At 49.4% G+C, this 18,898-nt stretch overlaps 1 protein-coding gene across 4 annotated transcripts in view; it reads left to right on the forward strand.

The window, feature by feature from the left end:
• The window catches only part of SBF2 (SET binding factor 2), a 420,356-nt gene that overhangs the window by 259,613 nt on the left and 141,845 nt on the right, over positions 1 to 18,898 (forward strand). For all 4 annotated transcript variants that reach the window (XM_040327974.1, XM_040327975.1, XM_040327976.1 and 1 more), the window contains exons 15-16: positions 3,940 to 4,049; positions 10,370 to 10,519. In XM_040327974.1, the coding sequence (XP_040183908.1) occupies positions 3,940 to 4,049; positions 10,370 to 10,519 (260 nt within the window). The remainder of the gene's footprint in view (positions 1 to 3,939; positions 4,050 to 10,369; positions 10,520 to 18,898) is intronic.

Genomic DNA, 18,898 nt, shown 5'->3' on the forward strand with positions numbered 1-18,898 from the left:
CGTCGGCTCTCGTGCAGGCCACTAGGGCCGCGTGCGCGGCCCCCGCTCGCCCCAGAATCCTGTGAGCGTGCCCGGTGGGCACGATCGCCGCCGGGCACACGCGATCACACGTTACAGAGCGAAGACCGGGAGCTGTGTGTGTAAACACACAGCTCCCGGTCCTGTCAGGGGGAGAAATGCTGATCTTCTGTTCATACAATGTATGAACAGCGATCAGTCATTTCCCCTAGTGAGGCCACCCCCCCTACAGTTAGAACACACCCAGGGAACATACTTAACCCCTTCCCCGCCCCCTAGTGTTAACCCCTTCTCTGCCAGTGGCATTTTTACAGTAATCAATGCATTTTTGTAGCACTGATCGCTATAAAAATGCCAATGGTCCCAAAAATGTGTCCGAAGTGTCCGCCATAATGTCGCAGTACCGAAAGAAAAAACTCTGATCGCCGCCATTACTAGTAAAAAAAAATATTAATAAAAATGCAATAAAACTATCGCCTATTTTGTAAACGCTATAAATTTTGCGCAAACCAATCAATAAACGCTTATTGCGATTTTTTTTACCAAAAATAGGTAGAAGAATACGTATCGGCCTAAACTGAGGAAAAAAATTTTTTTATATATTTTTGGGGGATATTTATTATAGCAAAAAGTTAAAAATATTGCATTTTTTTCAAAATTGTCGCTCTATTTTTGTTTATAGTGCAAAAAATAAAAACCGCAGAGGTGATCAAATACCACCAAAAGAAAGATCTATTTGTGGGAAAAAAAGAACGCCAATTTTGTTTGGGAGCCACGTCGCACGACCGCGCAATTGTCCGTTAAAGCGACGCAGTGCCGAATCGCAAAACCTGGCTTGGGCCTTTAGCTGCCTAAAGGTCCGGGGCTTAAGTGGTTAAGATCATTAGTATATATTGAATGTATAATATTGTTGACGAGAAGTGTGAAAACCCCCATACACCAGGTCTGGTGAAGGGAAGAACTGAGCACCAATCCGATTGGGAGGAACAAGCAGGTTTTATTGAATATCAAATCAGAACCGTTTTGGGAATGTGCAGAATGCAGCACGGCGTGATATTTGTTCCCGAACGTCCAGCCATGCGATTCGCCCTTCCCCCGGCAGCCGGAGGGATTTGTAATAGTGGAAGCATCTGCGCCATTTCTATTAATACGCAGCAGATAGGGGTGTGCGGGCGACGCGATGACAGCGCGGCCATCTCCGTCAGGAGTCAGCTGGAGCTTACTTCGCATTTCAAACTTCTTTCCAGACAGACCATTATTGGAAGATTTAAATGGAAACTGATGTGTGCTGCCAGTTATAGTACTGTATACATTTTTTATTTTTTTTTGCCCTTTTTTAGATATTTTTCTTTATCAACCATACGCAGCCAGTGACTTGCTACTATGACGGCATGATGATGTTGTCTACAGTCTGGTATACTGTATAGCATTTTGAAGGTGACCAGTAGATTCCTTTTCCACAAGTGTTCAATTTCAAGTGGAAAGCAGATAAATTCAACCATAATATGTTATTTAGATTGATGCTCATTTTGTGAAGGGGAATCGGGTAGTTTTTTTAAAAACGAAGCAGTACTTACCGTTTTTAGAGAGCGATCTTCTCCGCCGCTTCTGGGTATGGGTCTTTGGGACTGGGCGTTCCTATTTGATTGACAGGCTTCAGAAGGTCGCATACATCGCGTCACGAGAAGCCGAACGTCGGTGCGGCTCTATATGGCGCCTGCACACCGACGTTCGGCTACTTTGGGAAAATCGTGACGCAATAGATGCGACCGTCGGAAGCCTGTCGGAAGACTGTCGATCAAATAGGAACGCCCAGTCCCGCAGCCCATACCCGGAAGCGGCGGAGAAGATCGCTCTCTAAAACGGTAAGTATGGCTTCGATTTTAAAAAAAACTACCCGATTCCCCTTCACAAAATGAGCCTCAATCTAAGGTTAAAAATGTACATTTCCGGGTGAACCTCCACTTTAACCCCTTTCGCGCCCCCTACAGGTTAACCTTTTCACTGCCAGTGTCATTTACTCAGTAATCAGTGCATTTTTATAGCACTGGTTGCTGTAAAAATGACAGTTGTCCCAAGCCACGTTGCACGACTGCGCAATTGTCAGTTAAAGCGGCACAGTGCCGAATTGCAAAAATTGGCCTGGTCTTTGGCCAGCCAATGGGGCTGAAGTGGTTAAAAAAAAAAAAAGACTTTATAATCACTTTAATTTCCACTGATTCTTTTGATTACCTTTTGACACATATATATATATACTGTATTTATTGGCGTATAATACTCACTTTTTTACCCTGAAAATAGAGGGTAAACTGTGCCTGCGTGTTATACGCAGGGGGCCGTGGAAAGTTTTTTCCCCGAAACTTCCCTATTAAAGTTGGGGTGCGTGTTATACGCCTGTGCGTGTTATACGCCGATAAATACGGTATATATACATATATATATATATATATATATATATATATATATATATATATATTGTGACAGGAAGTCAGGTAAATCTGTGGGTGTTGTCACAGACGGGAGATACATTTCTGCCTTGTTTAGACAATACACCAATTATTATCAGGTGTCGGCTGCAGAAGCAGCAAGAAAGATTGAAGGGCGTTGGAAAAACTTCAGCTGTTCAGAATGAGGCAATTAAGGCCTCTATAAGTAATCCAGAGGATTACTACTGATTACTGCATCCTGAGGCTTTCTGAGTGAAGGAGAGCAGTGAGCAGAAATACTTCTGAAGAGGTGAGGTGCTGTTTGATTTTTCTGTATGATAAAAATCAAAAAGAGACTATTGTTTTCTGCTGTAGGACCAGCAGTGTCTGCCCAGCACTAGGCTGTACCAGACTCCATAGATAGGTTCCTGTGTGGTGAAGGTAGACGCCCCAAGTGGCCAGGGTTTATTTTATGTTTGATTTTGTTTTATGCTATTTGGATGCTTGCACTTGTTTCCAGCAAGATGGAAGAATAAACCAAAATCTTTGCTTTCAACCGTCTTCGGCTGTTTCTCTGTATAAATCAGTGTGTAGTGAACCCATCCAGGGAGTCACACACCCCGCTACCGAGCTAATCCCTTACAATATATATATATATATCAGGGTTTGACAAATTTGCTTGGAATCTAGGAGCCAGCTAAAAAAGTTAGGAGCCAGAAAACGCGCCCCGTCCCGCCGAGCTTGCGCGCAGAAGCGAACACATACGTGAGCAGCGCCCGCATATGTAAACGGTGTTCAAAACCACACATGTGAGGTATCGCCGCGATTGGTAGAGCAAGAGCAATAATTCTAGCCCTAGACCTCCTCTGTAACTCAAAACATGCAACCTGTAGATTTTTTTAAACGTCGCCTATGAAGATTTTAAAGGGTAAAAAAGTTTGTCGGCATTCCACGAGCGGACGTAATTTTGAAGCGTGACATGTTGGGTATGAATTTACTCGGCGTAACATTATCTTTCATAATATAAAAAAAAAATGGGGATAACTTTACTGTTGTCTTATTTTTTAATTAAAAAAAGTGTAATTTTTTCCCAAAAAAGTGTGCTTGTAGGACCGCTGCGCAAATACGGCGTGACAGAAAGTATTGCAACGATTGCCATTTTATTCTCTAGGGTGTTAGGATAAAAAAATATATAGAATGTTTGGGGGTTCTAATTAGAGGGAAGAAGATGGCAGTGAAAATAGTGAAAAATTACATTAGAATTGCTGTTTAACTTGTAATGCTTAACTTGTAATACCAACGGCCACCATCAGATGGCGCCAGCTCACAAAGCCAAGTCGCCAGGACACTATTTCTAGTCGCCATGGCGACCTGGCGCCCGGGATTTGTCGAGCCCTGCAAATATTACGGTATATTTATAGTCAAGCATATAATTAAAAAAAAAAGATACATAAGTCATCTTGTGATGTGTCTGTTTCTTTCTGCTCTCTTACAGTCTCTATAGTAGACAAGGTCAGCTCCGTTTTTAACAGTGCCCGACGACTGGAAGTGGTTCGGAATTGCATCTCATACATCTTTGAAAACAAAATACTGGAAACAGAAAAGGTGCGTTTTAGTAACTATTTTTATTTCTTATTCTTCAGCTAGAGAATGTAATGTAACAAGGGATCTGTGATCCAAGGACACCAGGGGTATCTTCATTGTCTTCAGCACAGAGGTCCTCATAGCATTTACATCAGGCCTCGCCCACAAGGAACTTTGATCTATTCCCCGCCCTTTCCACCCTACACACATTTGGCCGAAATTGTTGCCAGAAAATCAAGTATTCCTCACAGAATAGTATTGCAGGAACACATGTTTTGCTATACACACGTTTATTCCCTTTGTGTGTATTGGAACAAAACGAAAAAAGGGAGGGGAAAAAAAAAACAAATTGGACATAATGTCGCACAAAACTCCAAAAATGGGCTGGTCAAAATTCTTGGCACCCTTTCAAAATGGTGCATAAATAAGATTATTTCAAGCACGTGATGCTCCTTTAAACTCACCTGGGGCAAGTAACAGGCGTGGGCAATATAAAAATAACACCTGAAAGCAGATAAAAAGTAGAGAAGTTCACTTAGGCCCAGATTCCGATACATTTGCGTATCTTTCGGCGGGGCGTAGCGTATCTCAGATACACTACGCCGCCGTAACTTACAGCGGCAGGTCCCGTATTCAGAAAGAACTTGCGCTGTAAGTTACGGCGGCGTAGTGTAACTGGGCCGGCGTAAGCACGCCTAATTCAAATGTGGAGAAGGTGGGCGTGTTTTATGTTAATTACTCGTGACCCGTAAATGACGCTTTTCACGAACGGCGCATGCGCCGCCCGTGGACGTATCCCAGTGCGCATGCTCCAAATTACGCCGCCAAGCCTCATTGGTTTCGACGTGAACGTAACTTACGCAAAGCCCTATTCGCGAACGACTTACGCAAACAACGCAAAATTCGACGCTGGCCCGACGTCCATACTTAATATTGGCTACGCCTCATATAGCAGGGGTAACTTTACGCCGGAAAAAGCCTTATGTAAACGACGTAAAAACGTACGTTTCTGAATCGGCGTATCTACCTAATTTGCATATTCAACGCGGAAGTCTAGGGAAGCGCCCCTAGCGGTCAGCGTAAATATTGCACCCTAAGATACAACAGCGTAGGAGACTTACGCCGCTCGTATCTAGGCAACATTGAGGCGTATCTGATTCTATGAATCAGACGTCGAGATGCGACGGCCCGCACTCAGAGTTACGACGGCGTATCTGGAGATACGCCGTCGTAACTGCTTTCTGAATCCGGGCCTTAGTCTTTGCATTGTGTGTCTGTGTGTGCCACACTAAGCACGGACAACAGAAAGAGGAGAGGAGAACTGCCTGAGGACTTGAGAACCAAAATTGTGGAAAAATATCAGCAGACCCCAGAAGCTTCCTAAAAAACGGCCCTGCTCCTTCACTGTCCAATCACAGCTTAGGGTCAATCCCAGACCATGACCTGTCTGTACAGCGTGGGGGGGGGGGGGGTACAAAACCAACTGAACAGAATTACAAATCCTTTAATAAAAAATGTACATTGTAGCTGTTGGCCAACCTATAGGCATAGCTTCTATATAATGTAGTTTATTAAGCCGTCTACAGTAAAACCTTAGATTGCGAGCATAATTCGTTCCGGAAACATGCTTGTAATCCAAAGCACTTGTATATCAAAGCAAATTTCCCCATAAGAAATAATGGAAACTCAGATGATTCGTTCCGCGACCATTTATTCATAAATCCTTCAGTTTATAGTCCTTATAAAAAGATTATAGCAATATGATGGGTTGTGTAACCATAAAATGTCCATCCACAAGGGGATTAGAAGCGAAATCCAGCAGAAGCTCCAGAGTATAAAAGAGAAGAGAGGCGCCTATAAGTGTAGCAATATGTTTCTAAATGTTGTACCTTCATTAAATGTAACCATATTGCTACACTTAGAGGCTCCTTTTTATACTCAGTTGCGACATGACGCTACTCTTATATCAAGACACCGCTTGTATATCAAGTCAAAATGTATTTAAACATTTTGCTTGTCTTGCAAAACTCTCTCAAACCAAGTTACTCTCAAACCAAGGTTTTACTGTATAGTGTTCATACCTTATTGTAGTTTCCCTCTGTGGTCCATGCTGAGCTTTTTCTCCCCACAGCTGTTTTGTAAATTCAGCTTATACATACTCGACCATGTGTGACCTTCTTCGAACATTGAACCGCACACACAGCCCAGACCGTGTGACTGATGCGCTGCAGTTAGCGGCATGTCATCGAGATCGCACAGCACCATCCCCGGAATGTGCCGTTTTCTCTGAGATTCTGCCAAGCGCCCCCCTCCTACCTCGTCTGTCACCTCTTTCAACAGATACCAACGCTATTAACAAGTCTAATATTTGGGTGTATTTTGTTGTTACTAAGCAGTGTCTTTGTATTGTCTGGCTCTGAGCTTGGTAATTGGTGAGCATACAGCCTCCTGTGGGGTACTACAAATCTCAGCATGCCGATTGGACAATAAAAGAGCTGCACACTCTCCTATTATTAAAGATAGATCCACCAGGGCTTAGGTTAAGAAATGTAAAAGCAGCTAGCACAGTGTGTAGGCAACAAACATCAAAATTTTAATACACTGTATATACTCGAGTATAACCTATAACCCCTTCTCTCTCTCTCTCCTCCCCCCCTTCTCTCTCTCTCTCTCCCCCCCTTCTCTCTCTCTCCCCCCCTTCTCTCTCTCTCTCCCCCCTTCTCTCTCTCTCTCCCCCCCTTCTCTCTCTCCCCCTTCTCTCTCTCTCTCCCCCCCTTCTCTCTCTCTCCCCCCCTTCTCTCTCTCTCCTCCCCCTTCTCTCTCTCTCTCTCCCCCCCCTTCTCTCTCTCCCCCTTCTCTCTCTCTCTCTCCCCCCCTTCTCTCTCTCTCCTCCCCCTTCTCTCTCTCTCTCCCCCCCTTCTCTCTCTCCCCCTTCTCTCTCTCTCTCCTCCCCCCTCTCTCTCTCTCTCTCCCCCCTTCTCTCTCTCCCCCTTCTCTCTCTCTCTCCCCCCCCCCACTCTCTCTCTCTCTCTCTCTCTCTCTCTCTTCTCTCTCTCCCCCCTTCTCTCTCTCCCCCCTTCTCTCTCTCTTCTCTCTCTTCCTTCTCTCTCTCCCTCCCCCGTTTCTCTCTCTCTCTCTCCCCTCCTCTCTCCCCCCCCCCCCCCTTCTCTCTCCCCCTTCTCTCTCTCTCTCTCTCTCCCCCTTCTCTCTCTCTCTCCCCCTTCTCTCTACCCCTTCTCTCTCTCTCTCTCTCCCCCTTCTCTCTCTCTCTCTCTCTCCCCCTTCTCTCTCTCTCTCTCTCTCTCTCCCCCTTCTCTCTCTCTCTCTCTCTCTCTCTCTCTCTCTCTCCCTTCTCTCTCTCTCTCCCTTCTCTCTCTCTCTCTCCCCCTTCTCTCTCTCTTCTCTCTCTCTCCCACTTCTCTCTCTCTCTCTCTCTCTCTCCCCCTTCTCTCTCCCCCTTCTCTCTCTCTCTCCCCCTTCTCTCTCTCTCTCTCCCCCCTTCTCTCCCCCCCTTCTCTCTCTCCCCCTTCTCTCTCCCCCTTCTCTCTCTCCCCCTTCTCTCTCTCTCTCTCTCTCTCCCCCTTCTCTCTCCCCCTTCTCTCTCCCCCTTCTCTCTCTCTCTCTCCCCCTTCTCTCTCTCTCTCTCTCTCTCCCCCTTCTCTCTCTCTCTCTCTCTCCCCCTTCTCTCTCTCTCTCTCTCTCCCTTCTCTCTCTCTCTCCCCCTTCTCTCTCTCTCTCCCCCTTCTCTCTCTCTTCTCTCTCTCTTCTCTCTCTCTCTCTCTCTCTTCTCTCTCTCTCTCTCTCCCCCTTCTCTCTCTCTCCCCCTTCTCTCTCTCTCTCTCCCCCTTCTCTCTCTCTCTCTCTCTCTCTCTCCCCCTTCTCTCTCTCTCTCTCTCTCTCCCCCTTCTCTCTCTCTCTCCCCCTTCTCTCTCCTCTCTCTCTCTCCCACTTCTCTCTCTCTCTCTCTCCCCCTTCTCTCTCTCCCCCTTCTCTCTCCCCTTCTCTCTCCCCCTTCTCTCTCTCTCTCCCCCTTCTCTCTCTCTCTCCCCCCTCTCTCTCTCTCTCCCCCTTCGCTCCCTCTCCCCCTTCGCTCCCTCTCCCCCTTCGCTCCCTCTCCCCCTTCGCTCCCTCTCCCCCTTCGCTCCCTCTCCCCCTTCGCTCTCTCTCCCCCTTCGCTCTCTCCCTCTTCGCTCTCTCTCCCCCTTCGCTCTCTCTCTCTCTCCCTCTTCTCTCTTTTTCCCCCTTCTCTCTCTTTCTCCCCCTTCTCTCTCTTTCTCCCCCTTCTCTCTCTTTCTCCCCCTTCTCTCTCTCTCTCCCCCTTCTCTCTCTCTCTCTCCCCCTTCTCTCTCTCTCTCCCCCCTTCTCTCTCTCTCTCCCCCCTTCTCTCTCTCTCTCCCCCTTCTCTCTCTCTCTCCCCCTTCTCTCTCTCTCTCCCCCTTCTCTCTCTCTCCCCCTTCTCTCTCTCTCCCCCTTCGCTCTCTCTCCCCCTTCGCTCTCTCTCCCCCTTCGCTCTCTCTCCCCCTTCGCTCTCTCTCCCCCTTCGCTCCCTCTCCCCCTTCGCTCCCTCTCCCCCTTCGCTCTCTCTCTCCCCCTTCGCTCTCTCTCTCCCTCTTCGCTCTCTCTCCCTCTTCGCTCTCTCTCCCCCTTCGCTCTCTCTCTCCCTCTTCTCTCTCTTTCTCCCCCTTCTCTCTCTCTCCCTCTCCCTCCCCTTCTCTCTCTCTCTCCCCCTTCTCTCTCTCCCTTCCCCTTCTCTCTCTCTCTCCCCCTTCTCTCTCTCTCCCCCTTCTCCCCCTTCTCTCTCTCTCTCTCCCCCTTCTCCCCCTTCTCTCTCTCTCTCCCCCTTCTCTCTCTCTCTCTCTCTCTCTCTCCCCCTTCTCTCTCTCTCTCTCTCTCTCCCCCTTCTCTCTCTCTCTCCCCCCTTCTCTCTCTCTCTCCCCCTTCGCTCTCTCTCCCCCTTCGCTCTCTCTCTCCCTCTTCGCTCTCTCTCCCCCTTCGCTCTCTCTCTCTCTCCCTCTTCTCTCTCTCCCCCTTCTCTCTCTCCCCCTTCTCTCTCTCTCTCCCCCTTCGCTCCCTCTCCCCCTTCGCTCCCTCTCCCCCTTCGCTCTCTCTCCCCCTTCGCTCTCTCTCCCCCTTTGCTCTCTCTCCCCCTTTGCTCCCTCTCCCCCTTTGCTCCCTCTCCCCCTTCGCTCCCTCTCCCCCTTCGCTCCCTCTCCCCCTTCGCTCCCTCTCCCCCTTCGCTCTCTCTCTCCCCCTTCGCTCTCTCTCTCCCCCTTCGCTCTCTCTCTCCCCCTTCGCTCTCTCTCTCCCCCTTCGCTCTCTCTCTCCCCCTTCGCTCTCTCTCTCCCTCTTCTCTCTCTTTCTCCCCCTTCTCTCTCTCTCTCCCTCTCCCTCTCTCCCTCTCCCTCCCCTTCTCTCTCTCTCTCCCCCTTCTCTCTCTCCCCCCTTCTCTCTCCCTCTCCCCCCTTTCTCCCCTCTCTACCTTCTCTCTCTCCTCTCTCTCCCTTCCTCATGCATGCTTCTTTATTCACTCCCTTCCCCCCTCTGCACTCTTCCTTCCCCCCCCCCTGCTCTCTTCCTTCCTACCCTCCTGATCTCTTCCTTCCTCCCCCCCTGCTCTCTTCCTTCCTCCTCCCCTGCTCTCTTCCTTCCTCCTCCCCTGCTCTTTTCCTTCCTCTCCCCTGCTCTTTTCCTTCCTCTCCCCTGCTCTCTTCCTTCCTCTCCCCTGCTCTCTTCCTTCCTCTCCCCTGCTCTCTTCCTTCCTTTCCCCTGCTCTCTTCCTTCTTCTCCCCTGCTCTCTTCCTTCCTCCCCCCTGCTCTCTTCCTTCCTCCCCCCTGCTCTCTTCCTTCCTCCTCCCCTGCTCTCTTCCTTCCTCCTCCCCTGCTCTCTTCCTTCCTCCTCCCCTGCTCTTTTCCTTCCTCTCCCCTGCTCTCTTCCTTCCTCTCCCCTGCTCTCTTCCTTCCTCTCCCCTGCTCTCTTCCTTCCTTTCCCCTGCTCTCTTCCTTCTTCTCCCCTGCTCTCTTCCTTCCTCCCCCCTGCTCTCTTACTTCCTCCCCCCTGCTCTCTTCCTTCTCTTCCTTCCTCCCACGCTCTCGTCCTTCCTTTCCCCCGCTCTCCCCCCCCCCCCCCCACCACCTCTCTCCACCTTATTTTTTCTCTTCTTCCCTTATCACTCTTCTTCCCTCTCTCCCTTTTTTCTTTATGCCAACCTCTCTCCCTTCTTCTCTATCTTCCTACTTCTCTCTGTGTTTCTTCCTACCTCTCACCCCCTTCCTTCCTTTGTTCCTTCCTTCCTTCCTTCTCTCTCTAACTTTCTCTGTGACTTTTTTTTCTCTCCCCTCAGTCTCTACCAGCCGCCCTCCGTGCACTGAAGGGAAAAGCTGCTAGGCAATGCCTAACGGAGGAACTCGGTCACCATGTTCAGCAGAACCGCGCCATCCTCAACCACCAGCAGTTTGATTACGTCATCCGGATGATGAACTGCACACTCCAGGTACCTTGTGCTTCCATGTGAACATTTTTGTGGCCGGGTAAAATATACTTTTGTCACCTTATGTAGCGGAAGCAGCCATTTCAAACACCGAACCAGAAAATCCAGCCTATCCATTCAGTAGAAACTGATAAGATCAGTGGAACGCACAGACCGCCTTGATAAAAACAATGACCAGTGGCGGCCCGTCCATAGGGACGTACGGGCGCCGCCCCCCCTCCCACAGTCACACCGAATAGCCGAATAGCGGCAGCTGGTTGGCTGAGGGGAACTACCTATCAAAGCCAGCGACTCTGATAGGCTTTTCCAGTACCGCCCTCCGGCTCTCGGATGTCTATACTCGGAGCGCAGGCAACCTGCGGTCCTTGCATAAGACTGACGGCCGTTTCAGACAATCAGGTTCCCGGATTCTAGTTATCAGGAACCTGATTGGCTGAAGCTTCACCACGGCGCCAGAAGACATCGAGGGAGGACATGGAAGCTTCAGGTAAGTGCTTTTTACAGGGAAAGGGGCGACAATGGGCACAGTGGCATCATGGGGCACAGTGGTGACAAAGGGCACAGAGGTGACAATGGGCACAGTGGCATCATGGGGCACAGTGGTGACAATGGGCACAGTGGCATCATGGGGCACAGTGGTGACAATGGGCACAGTGGCATCATGGGGCACAGTGGTGACAATTGGCACAGAGGTGACAATGGGCACAGTGGCATCATGGGGCACAGTGGTGACAATTGGCACAGTGGCATCATGGGGCACAGTGGTGACAATGGGCACAGTGGCATCATGGGGCACAGTGGTGACAATGGACACAGTGGCATCATGGGGCACAGTGGTGACAATGGGCACAGTGGCATCATGGGGCACAGTGGTGACAATTGGCACAGTGGCAACAATTAAGGGGCACAGTGGCTGCGTTTGATGGCACAGTGGCTGCATGTGATGGGCCCCCCCCAAAAAAATTTGAGCACCAGCCGCCACTGACAATGACTCCGCCTCCAATATAACGCTCTTCAATGGTTTATAATTTGGGAGAAATAAAATAAATGAATGGGTTGATTTCACGAACTGTAATAATTACAGTAAAAAAAAAAAAAAAAAAAGCTTTTCTGCGGCAAATATTCTCTCGCTGGCGCCCGTAAACACGTCTCTACCTTTTCTGAATGTCCTTAACAACGTTCCAGCGTTTAATCTTGCTTACAATTACGATAAGATTTATGGCTATTTACTGAGCGCGGTCCAGCATTGCACTAAGGGGGGTTTAACTTCTCATTCTGAACATTTTTTATCCGGAGCTGGGAATGCTGTTTGTGATGTTAACCATCTGCAGGATTTGTTTATAGAGGAATAGAGCATCTCCGCCGCCGCCGCCGCAGTCCCCAACCGAAATATAGCCGGTCTGATGGCCTGTACACCTTGTAGTATGTCTGTTCTGATGGAATTCCTTTCTTCTCTACATCTTGTATACCATGTTAACAATAACCAGAAGTAATACTAAACTCCAAGGCAAATAAAATTCATATAGGAGCCGTTTTACTTGACATTGATTTGTGCTCCTGTCAATCCAGTCCTGAGATTTACACAGATGTGGCACACGGCGTTGCTTTGCCTGGTGAGGGAGAAGACCTGATTTTTCTCTGCAGCCGTTCAGTAACACATTCACACTAGAAACTGTGGGCCAGGTTCTCAAAAGAGATACAACGGCGTATCTCCAGATACGCCGTCGTATCTCTGAGTTGCGCCGTCGTATCTCTGAGTTGCGCCGTCTTATCTATGCGCCTGATTCTTAGAATCAGTTACGCATAGATTTCCCTTAGATCCGACAGGCGTAAGTCTCTTTCGCCGTCGGATCGTAACTGCATATTTACGCTGGCCGCTAGGGGCGTATACGCTGATTTACGTGTCGAAATATGTGAATCAGTTAGATACGCAAATTCACGAATGTACGCCCGGTACAGTTGCGCCGTTTACGTTAGGCTTTTCCCGGCGTAAAGTTACCCCTGCTATATGGTGGCGTAAGTGCGGCGTACCAATGTTAAGTATGGCCGTCGTTCCCGCGACGAAATTTGAAAATTTTACGACGTTTGCGTAACTCGTCCGTGAATGGGGCTGGACGTAATTTACGTTCACGTCAAAACCAATACATCCTTGCGGCGTATTAGGAGCAATGCACACTGGGAGATATCCACGGACGGCGCATGCGCCGTTCGTGAAAAACGTCAATCACGTCGGGTCACAGAACATTAACGTAAAACACGCCCCCCCTGTCCCACATTTGAATTATTGATACACGGCGTAAATTCAAAGCTGCGCCGGCGTATCTTCTTTCTGTATTCAGAAAGCAAGATACGCAAAAATTAGGCTAAGATCCGACTGGCGTAAGTCTCTTACGCCGTCGTATCTTAGTTGCATATTTACGCTGGCCGCTAGGTGGCGCTTCCGTCGATTTCAGCGTAGAATATGCAAATGAGCTGGATACGCCGATTCAGAAACATACGTGCGCCCGGCGGATTTTTTTGTAGTTTGCGTAAGGCTTTTTCCGGCGTAACGTTACTCCTGCTATATGAGGCATAGCCAATGTTAAGTATGGACGTCGTTCCTGTGTCAAATTTTGAAAATTTTACGTCGTTTGCATAAGTCGTTCACGAATAGGGCTTTGCGGAAATTCCGTTCACGTCAAAAGCATTGACTATTTGCGACGAGATTAGGAGCATGCGCACTGGGATACGTTCACGGCCGTTCGTGAGAAACGTCATTTACGTGGGCTCATGTTTTATTTGCATAAAACACGCCCACCTCTTGACAATTTGAATTCGGCGCGCTTACGCCGGCAGATTTACGCTACGACGCTGCGACTCACGGAGCAAGTGCTTTGTGAATACTGCACTTGCCTCTCTAAATTGTGGCGGCGTAGCGTAAATAATATACGCTACGCCCGCACAAACTTACGTCCCCCTACCTGAATCTAGCCCATTGTGTAAACCTGGCCATAAGCTTTGACAAAACCTGGAAGTTGATTGGCTCCCATGCACAGCTACACCATGTTTTGCACTCTTCAGTTTTAGTAAATCTCCCCCAAAGCCTGCTTGAAGAAATAATTAGTATTAAGAATCCGAAAACTGGTTTTAAGGTTTCAGCAGGCATTGGCTGCATGCTTTTTAGTAGGGTTGTCCCGATACCGATACCAGTATGGGGACCGATACCGAGTATTTGCGGGAGTACTTGTACTCCCGCAAATACCCCCGATGCCTAAATAGAATACTTGCCCCCCCCCGCCGCCGCCGTCGTATATCGCAAAGCCGCCGCCGCGTTAATAACCGCACGGGGAATATTAGAGTCAGCTTTCGTTTGAATAGCTGTTTTCCCCGCCGCGCATAGACACTCCCCCTTGCTCGGGATTGGACGGATCTGTCCAATCGCGAGCAAGGGGGAGTGTCTCTATACACAGCGCGGCGGGGAAAACGGCTTATTCAAACGAAAGCTGACTGTAATGTTCCCCGCGCAGTGATTAACGCGGTGGCGGCATCATTACGGGGGACATGGCTGCATGTGGGGGGACATGGCTGCATATGTTTGGGGGCATGGCTGCAATATGTTTGGGGACATGGTTGCGTATATGGGGGACATGGCTGCATATGTTTGGGGACATGGCTGCATATGTTTGGGGACATGGCTGCAATATGTTTGGGGACATGGCTGCATATGTTTGGGGACATGACTGCAATATGTTTGGGGACATGACTGCAATATGTTTGGGGACATGACTGCAATATGTTTGGGGACATGGCTGCATATGTTTGGGGACATGGCTGCATATGTTTGGGGACATGGCTGCAATATGTTTGGGGACATGGCTGCAATATGTTTGGGGACATGGCTGCAATATGTTTGGGGACATGGCTGCATATATGGGGGACATGGCTGCAATATGTTTGGGGACATGGCTGCAATATGTTTGGGGACATGGCTGGATATGTTTGGGGACATGGCTGCATATGTGGGGGACATGTCTGCAATAAGTGGGGGGACATGGCTGCATATGTGGGGGGACATGGCTGCATTTGGGGACACATTTAAAAAAAAGTATCGGTATTCGGTATCGGCGAGTACATAAAAAAAAGTATCGGTACTCGTACTCAGTCCTAAAAAAGTGGTATCGGGACAACCCTACTTTTTAGCATTCACATTTGGAATGCGATTTACCTGGTAGGTCCCCTTTAAATGAGGCGTCATGTGACCGATATCCTCGGCGGTGTGACTCAGGCTTAGTCAGTGCGGTTGCGTTCCCCCCTCCGTAGTGTAAAAAACAAGGAAGGAAATAAATAAATCCCCACTTCATCACATTACCGGCCGCAATAAAAGAAACAAACCATTAAAATGTCTGTAAATAGCGGCTCGGGTTTATGTAGTAAATTCCCCCACTTTAGGTTTATAATAACTGTACAGATCCTTCCCATCATGACTCCCGTCTGGCACATGACAAGCCGTACACTCATTATTGTACCGGTCAAAGTTCTACTCTAAGTAAATCTCACATTGCGTTTTACAATGGGAAGCGGCTTAGCGCTGCTGAACACAGCTTGTTAATGTGAACAACAGGATGCGCCCACTTAACCGCGATCCCTTTTTGGCAGGATTTCCATTCTGTTATCTTACACATGTGTGAGCCATTGTTGTCATCAGTGATCCAACGCAGTTCTGTCCCGTGATCACTTTGCAGGTGAAGTTGCACTTTGTGAAGGAATTCTTTCCCAGGGGGTTTCACTTTGAAATCAATCCCCGAACATGTGCAAGGAAATAAAATAAACAGTGGCCCAGATTCACAGAGAGCGAGGCGCACATTGCGCCGCCGTAGAGTAACCCCCGTACGCTACGCCAACGCAGCGCAGAGAGGCAAGCATTGCATTCAGCAAGCCAGTGCTCCGCCAGCGTGGCGTGGGTTTCGAAGGCGTACGCCGGCATAGGTGGAAGTGGGCGTGACCCATGAAAATGAGGCAAGACCCCATGCAAATGATGGGCCGAGCGCCAGACAGGTACGTATTACGAACTGGGCATGCGCCGTGACGTGGACGCACCCCTATGCGCCTGCTCACAACCACGCCCGCAGAACTGCCTAAGCTACGCCGTAGCCCAGCCGGACACACCTCCAACGCACAATACGCCAGCTTGTGTTCCCTGGTGCAGACCTGAGCATGTCTGTTGCTGGGTTGCACCTCCTTTATAGGGAATAACTTTATGCCGGACGTACAACTTGCGCGCATCTCGCATAGCATGCGCCGGGCACACGCAGGTTCGTGAATCGCCTTATTTCCCTTATTTCCCTCTTTGAATGGCTAATCAATGGGAGCAGCACCATGCTCCCAGCCTAAATGTGCGCCCACCCTACGCCGGCATAAGCAAGATACGTCGGCGGGGTGTAGCCTGTTTTTAGGCGCATATTAGTTTGTGGGTCTGGCGCACAGATACGACGGCGCACATTTGCACTTACGTCTGCGTAACTTGTTATACGTCGGCGTAAGTGCTTTGTGAATCTGGGTCAGTATTTTTCTTGTACGCGATTGAAAGTTGGCAAAGCGTCACCTCATTCGCTTAGCTGTGGGGCAAAGTTCCCAACGTCCCGACCTGCTGACAAATGTCCTCTCTGCCTGCTGTCACCCCACCCTGTGCAGGCTCTTTTCTCTAAACTGGCCACATGTAATCAGTACATTGACTAACACATCCTAATGATGGCACATTGCACTTTACATTAATAGATCTAAAACCCTGGTGAAAATTATGTATTAAAAACCCCGAAATGCATTGCAAAGGGGAACAACTAATAATGAAAACGTCTTTGAATTAGGAACCATTCATCTATCATTTTTTTCTAGAAGACTTTGCCCTTCTGGTTTAGAGTAGAGCGCTCACCATTTGCTGTACACGTGACGATGTTGCCATTGTGGCAGAAACGTGACCATTTTGTTAATGGTGCAGAAATGTGACAATGTAGCCTCCGGGACAGAAAGGTGACGATGTAGCCTCCGGGACAGAAAGGTGACGATGTAGCCTCCGGGACAGAAAGGTGACGATGTAGCCTCCGGGACAGAAAGGTGACGATGTAGCCTCCGGGACAGAAAGGTGACGATGTAGCCGCCGGGACAGAAAGGTGACTATAGCCTCCGGGACAGAAAGGTGACTATAGCCTCCGGGACAGAAAGGTGACTATAGCCTCCGGGACAGAAAGGTGACTGTAGCCTCCGGGACAGAAAGGTGACGATGTAGCCTCCGGGACAGAAAGGTGACGATGTAGCCTCCGGGACAGAAAGGTGACGATGTAGCCTCCGGGACAGAAAGGTGACGATGTAGCCTCCGGGACAGATAGGTGACGATGTAGCCTCCGGGACAGAAAGGTGACGATGTAGCCTCCGGGACAGAAAGGTGACGATGTAGCCTCCGGGACAGAAAGGTGACGATGTAGCCTCCGGGACAGAAAGGTGACGATGTAGCCGCCGGGACAGAAAGGTGACGATGTAGCCGCCGGGACAGAAAGGTGACGATGTAGCCGCCGGGACAGAAAGGTGACGATGTAGCCTCCGGGACAGAAAGGTGACGATGGCGCCCTCCTGGGGCAGAAACATGACGATGGCGCCCTCCCGGGGCAGAAATGTGGCGATGGCGCCCTCCCGGGGCAGAAATGTGGCGATGGCGCCCTCCCGGGGCAGAAATGTGGCGATGGCGCCCTCCCGGGGCAGAAACGTGACGATGTAGCCGCCGGTACAGAAAGGTGACGATGTAGCCGCCGGGACAGAAAGGTGACGATGTAGCCGCCGGGACAGAAAGGTGACGATGTAGCCGCCGAGACAGAAAGGTGACGATGTAGCCGCCGAGACAGAAAGGTGACGATGTAGCCGCCGAGACAGAAAGGTGACGATGTAGCCGCCGAGACAGAAAGGTGACGATGTAGCCGCCGGGACAGAAAGGTGACGATGTAGCCGCCGGTGCAGAAATGCGACTATAGCCACCGGTGCAGGAATGTGAGGATGTAGCCACCGGTGCAGAAAGGTGGCGATGTTGCCTCCAGGACAGAAAGGTGACGATGTAGCCACCGGGACAGAAAGGTGACGATGTAGCCACCGGGACAGAAAGGTGACGATGTAGCCACCGGGACAGAAATGTGACAATGAAACCACCTTGGCAGAAATGTGACGATGTAGCATTGTTGCAAAAAAATGTGACAATATTGCCTACCGGGGCAGAAACGTGACGATGTATCCCTACCGGGGCAGAAACGTGACGATGTATCCCTACCGGGGCAGAAACGTGACGATGTAGCCCTACCGGGACAGAAACGTGACGATGTATCCCTACCGGGGCAGAAACGTGACGATGTATCCCTACCGGGGCAGAAACGTGACGATGTAGCCCTACCGGGACAGAAACGTGACGATGTAGCCCTCCCGGGGCAGAAATGTGGCGATGGCGCCCTCCCGGGGCAGAAATGTGGCGATGGCGCCCTCCCGTGGCAGAAATGTGGCGATGGCGCCCTCCCGGGGCAGAAACGTGACGATGCAGCCCTCCCGGGGCAAAAACGTGACGATGTAGCCACCAGGGCAGAAATTGAGGGGCAACCTCTACTGGGGAAATCATGACCTAATGCAGGCCTTACCACATCCACAATAAAAATGAACCATTCCTATAACTAATAATTATTCCTATTACATGAAAACTGTAGAAGAGCCCCCGCCCCCAGTCTGGACTGTCTTCAGTACTTTTTTCTACATTGTGAAAGTGTTTCATGTCCCTTTTTATGAACAGCTAATAACTAATAGGATTACGGCTTCTGGTTTCAAAGGTGAGAAATAATTAGTAGATTAGTGGAGGTGGTTTGGTAATATTGGCCTTACTACATCCAGGAACAATCCTCGCTATTTAAGGCCAGCCAAGCACCACACATGTGATCCTCGGCATCCCTCTGCTATATTTAGTAGTGACATTGTATGATTATATAAAAGCGTTATTACTGCGACATTGTATTCTAATTCTATAAATATGTATAAAGTTCTGGTGAGCACAGTCCAGAAATGTGCGGTCACTGTACTGACCTCCTCTGCTGCACGTAGACCAGAAACGTTTGCTCATCATAACGAAAATAATGTGATCTGTTGGGTGACCACGTGTCCTGGATTGCCCGGGACAGTCCGGCATTTTGCAGTTCTGTCCCGGGTCCCGGGCACCTTCATTCCAGGACAATACAGTGTCCCGGAATGAAACTGACACAGCCACTGGATGAGAGAGCGGGGCTGGGAAGTCGGCGTCCTTAACAACTGATGAGTCTTCAGCTGTCAATGGGCTTTCCCACTGACAGCTAAATAAAAAATAAAGCTGCCAGTAAAAAAAAACAC

The sequence above is a fragment of the Rana temporaria genome, chromosome 11, assembly GCF_905171775.1.
Source record: "Rana temporaria chromosome 11, aRanTem1.1, whole genome shotgun sequence".
Taxonomy (NCBI): domain Eukaryota; kingdom Metazoa; phylum Chordata; class Amphibia; order Anura; family Ranidae; genus Rana; species Rana temporaria.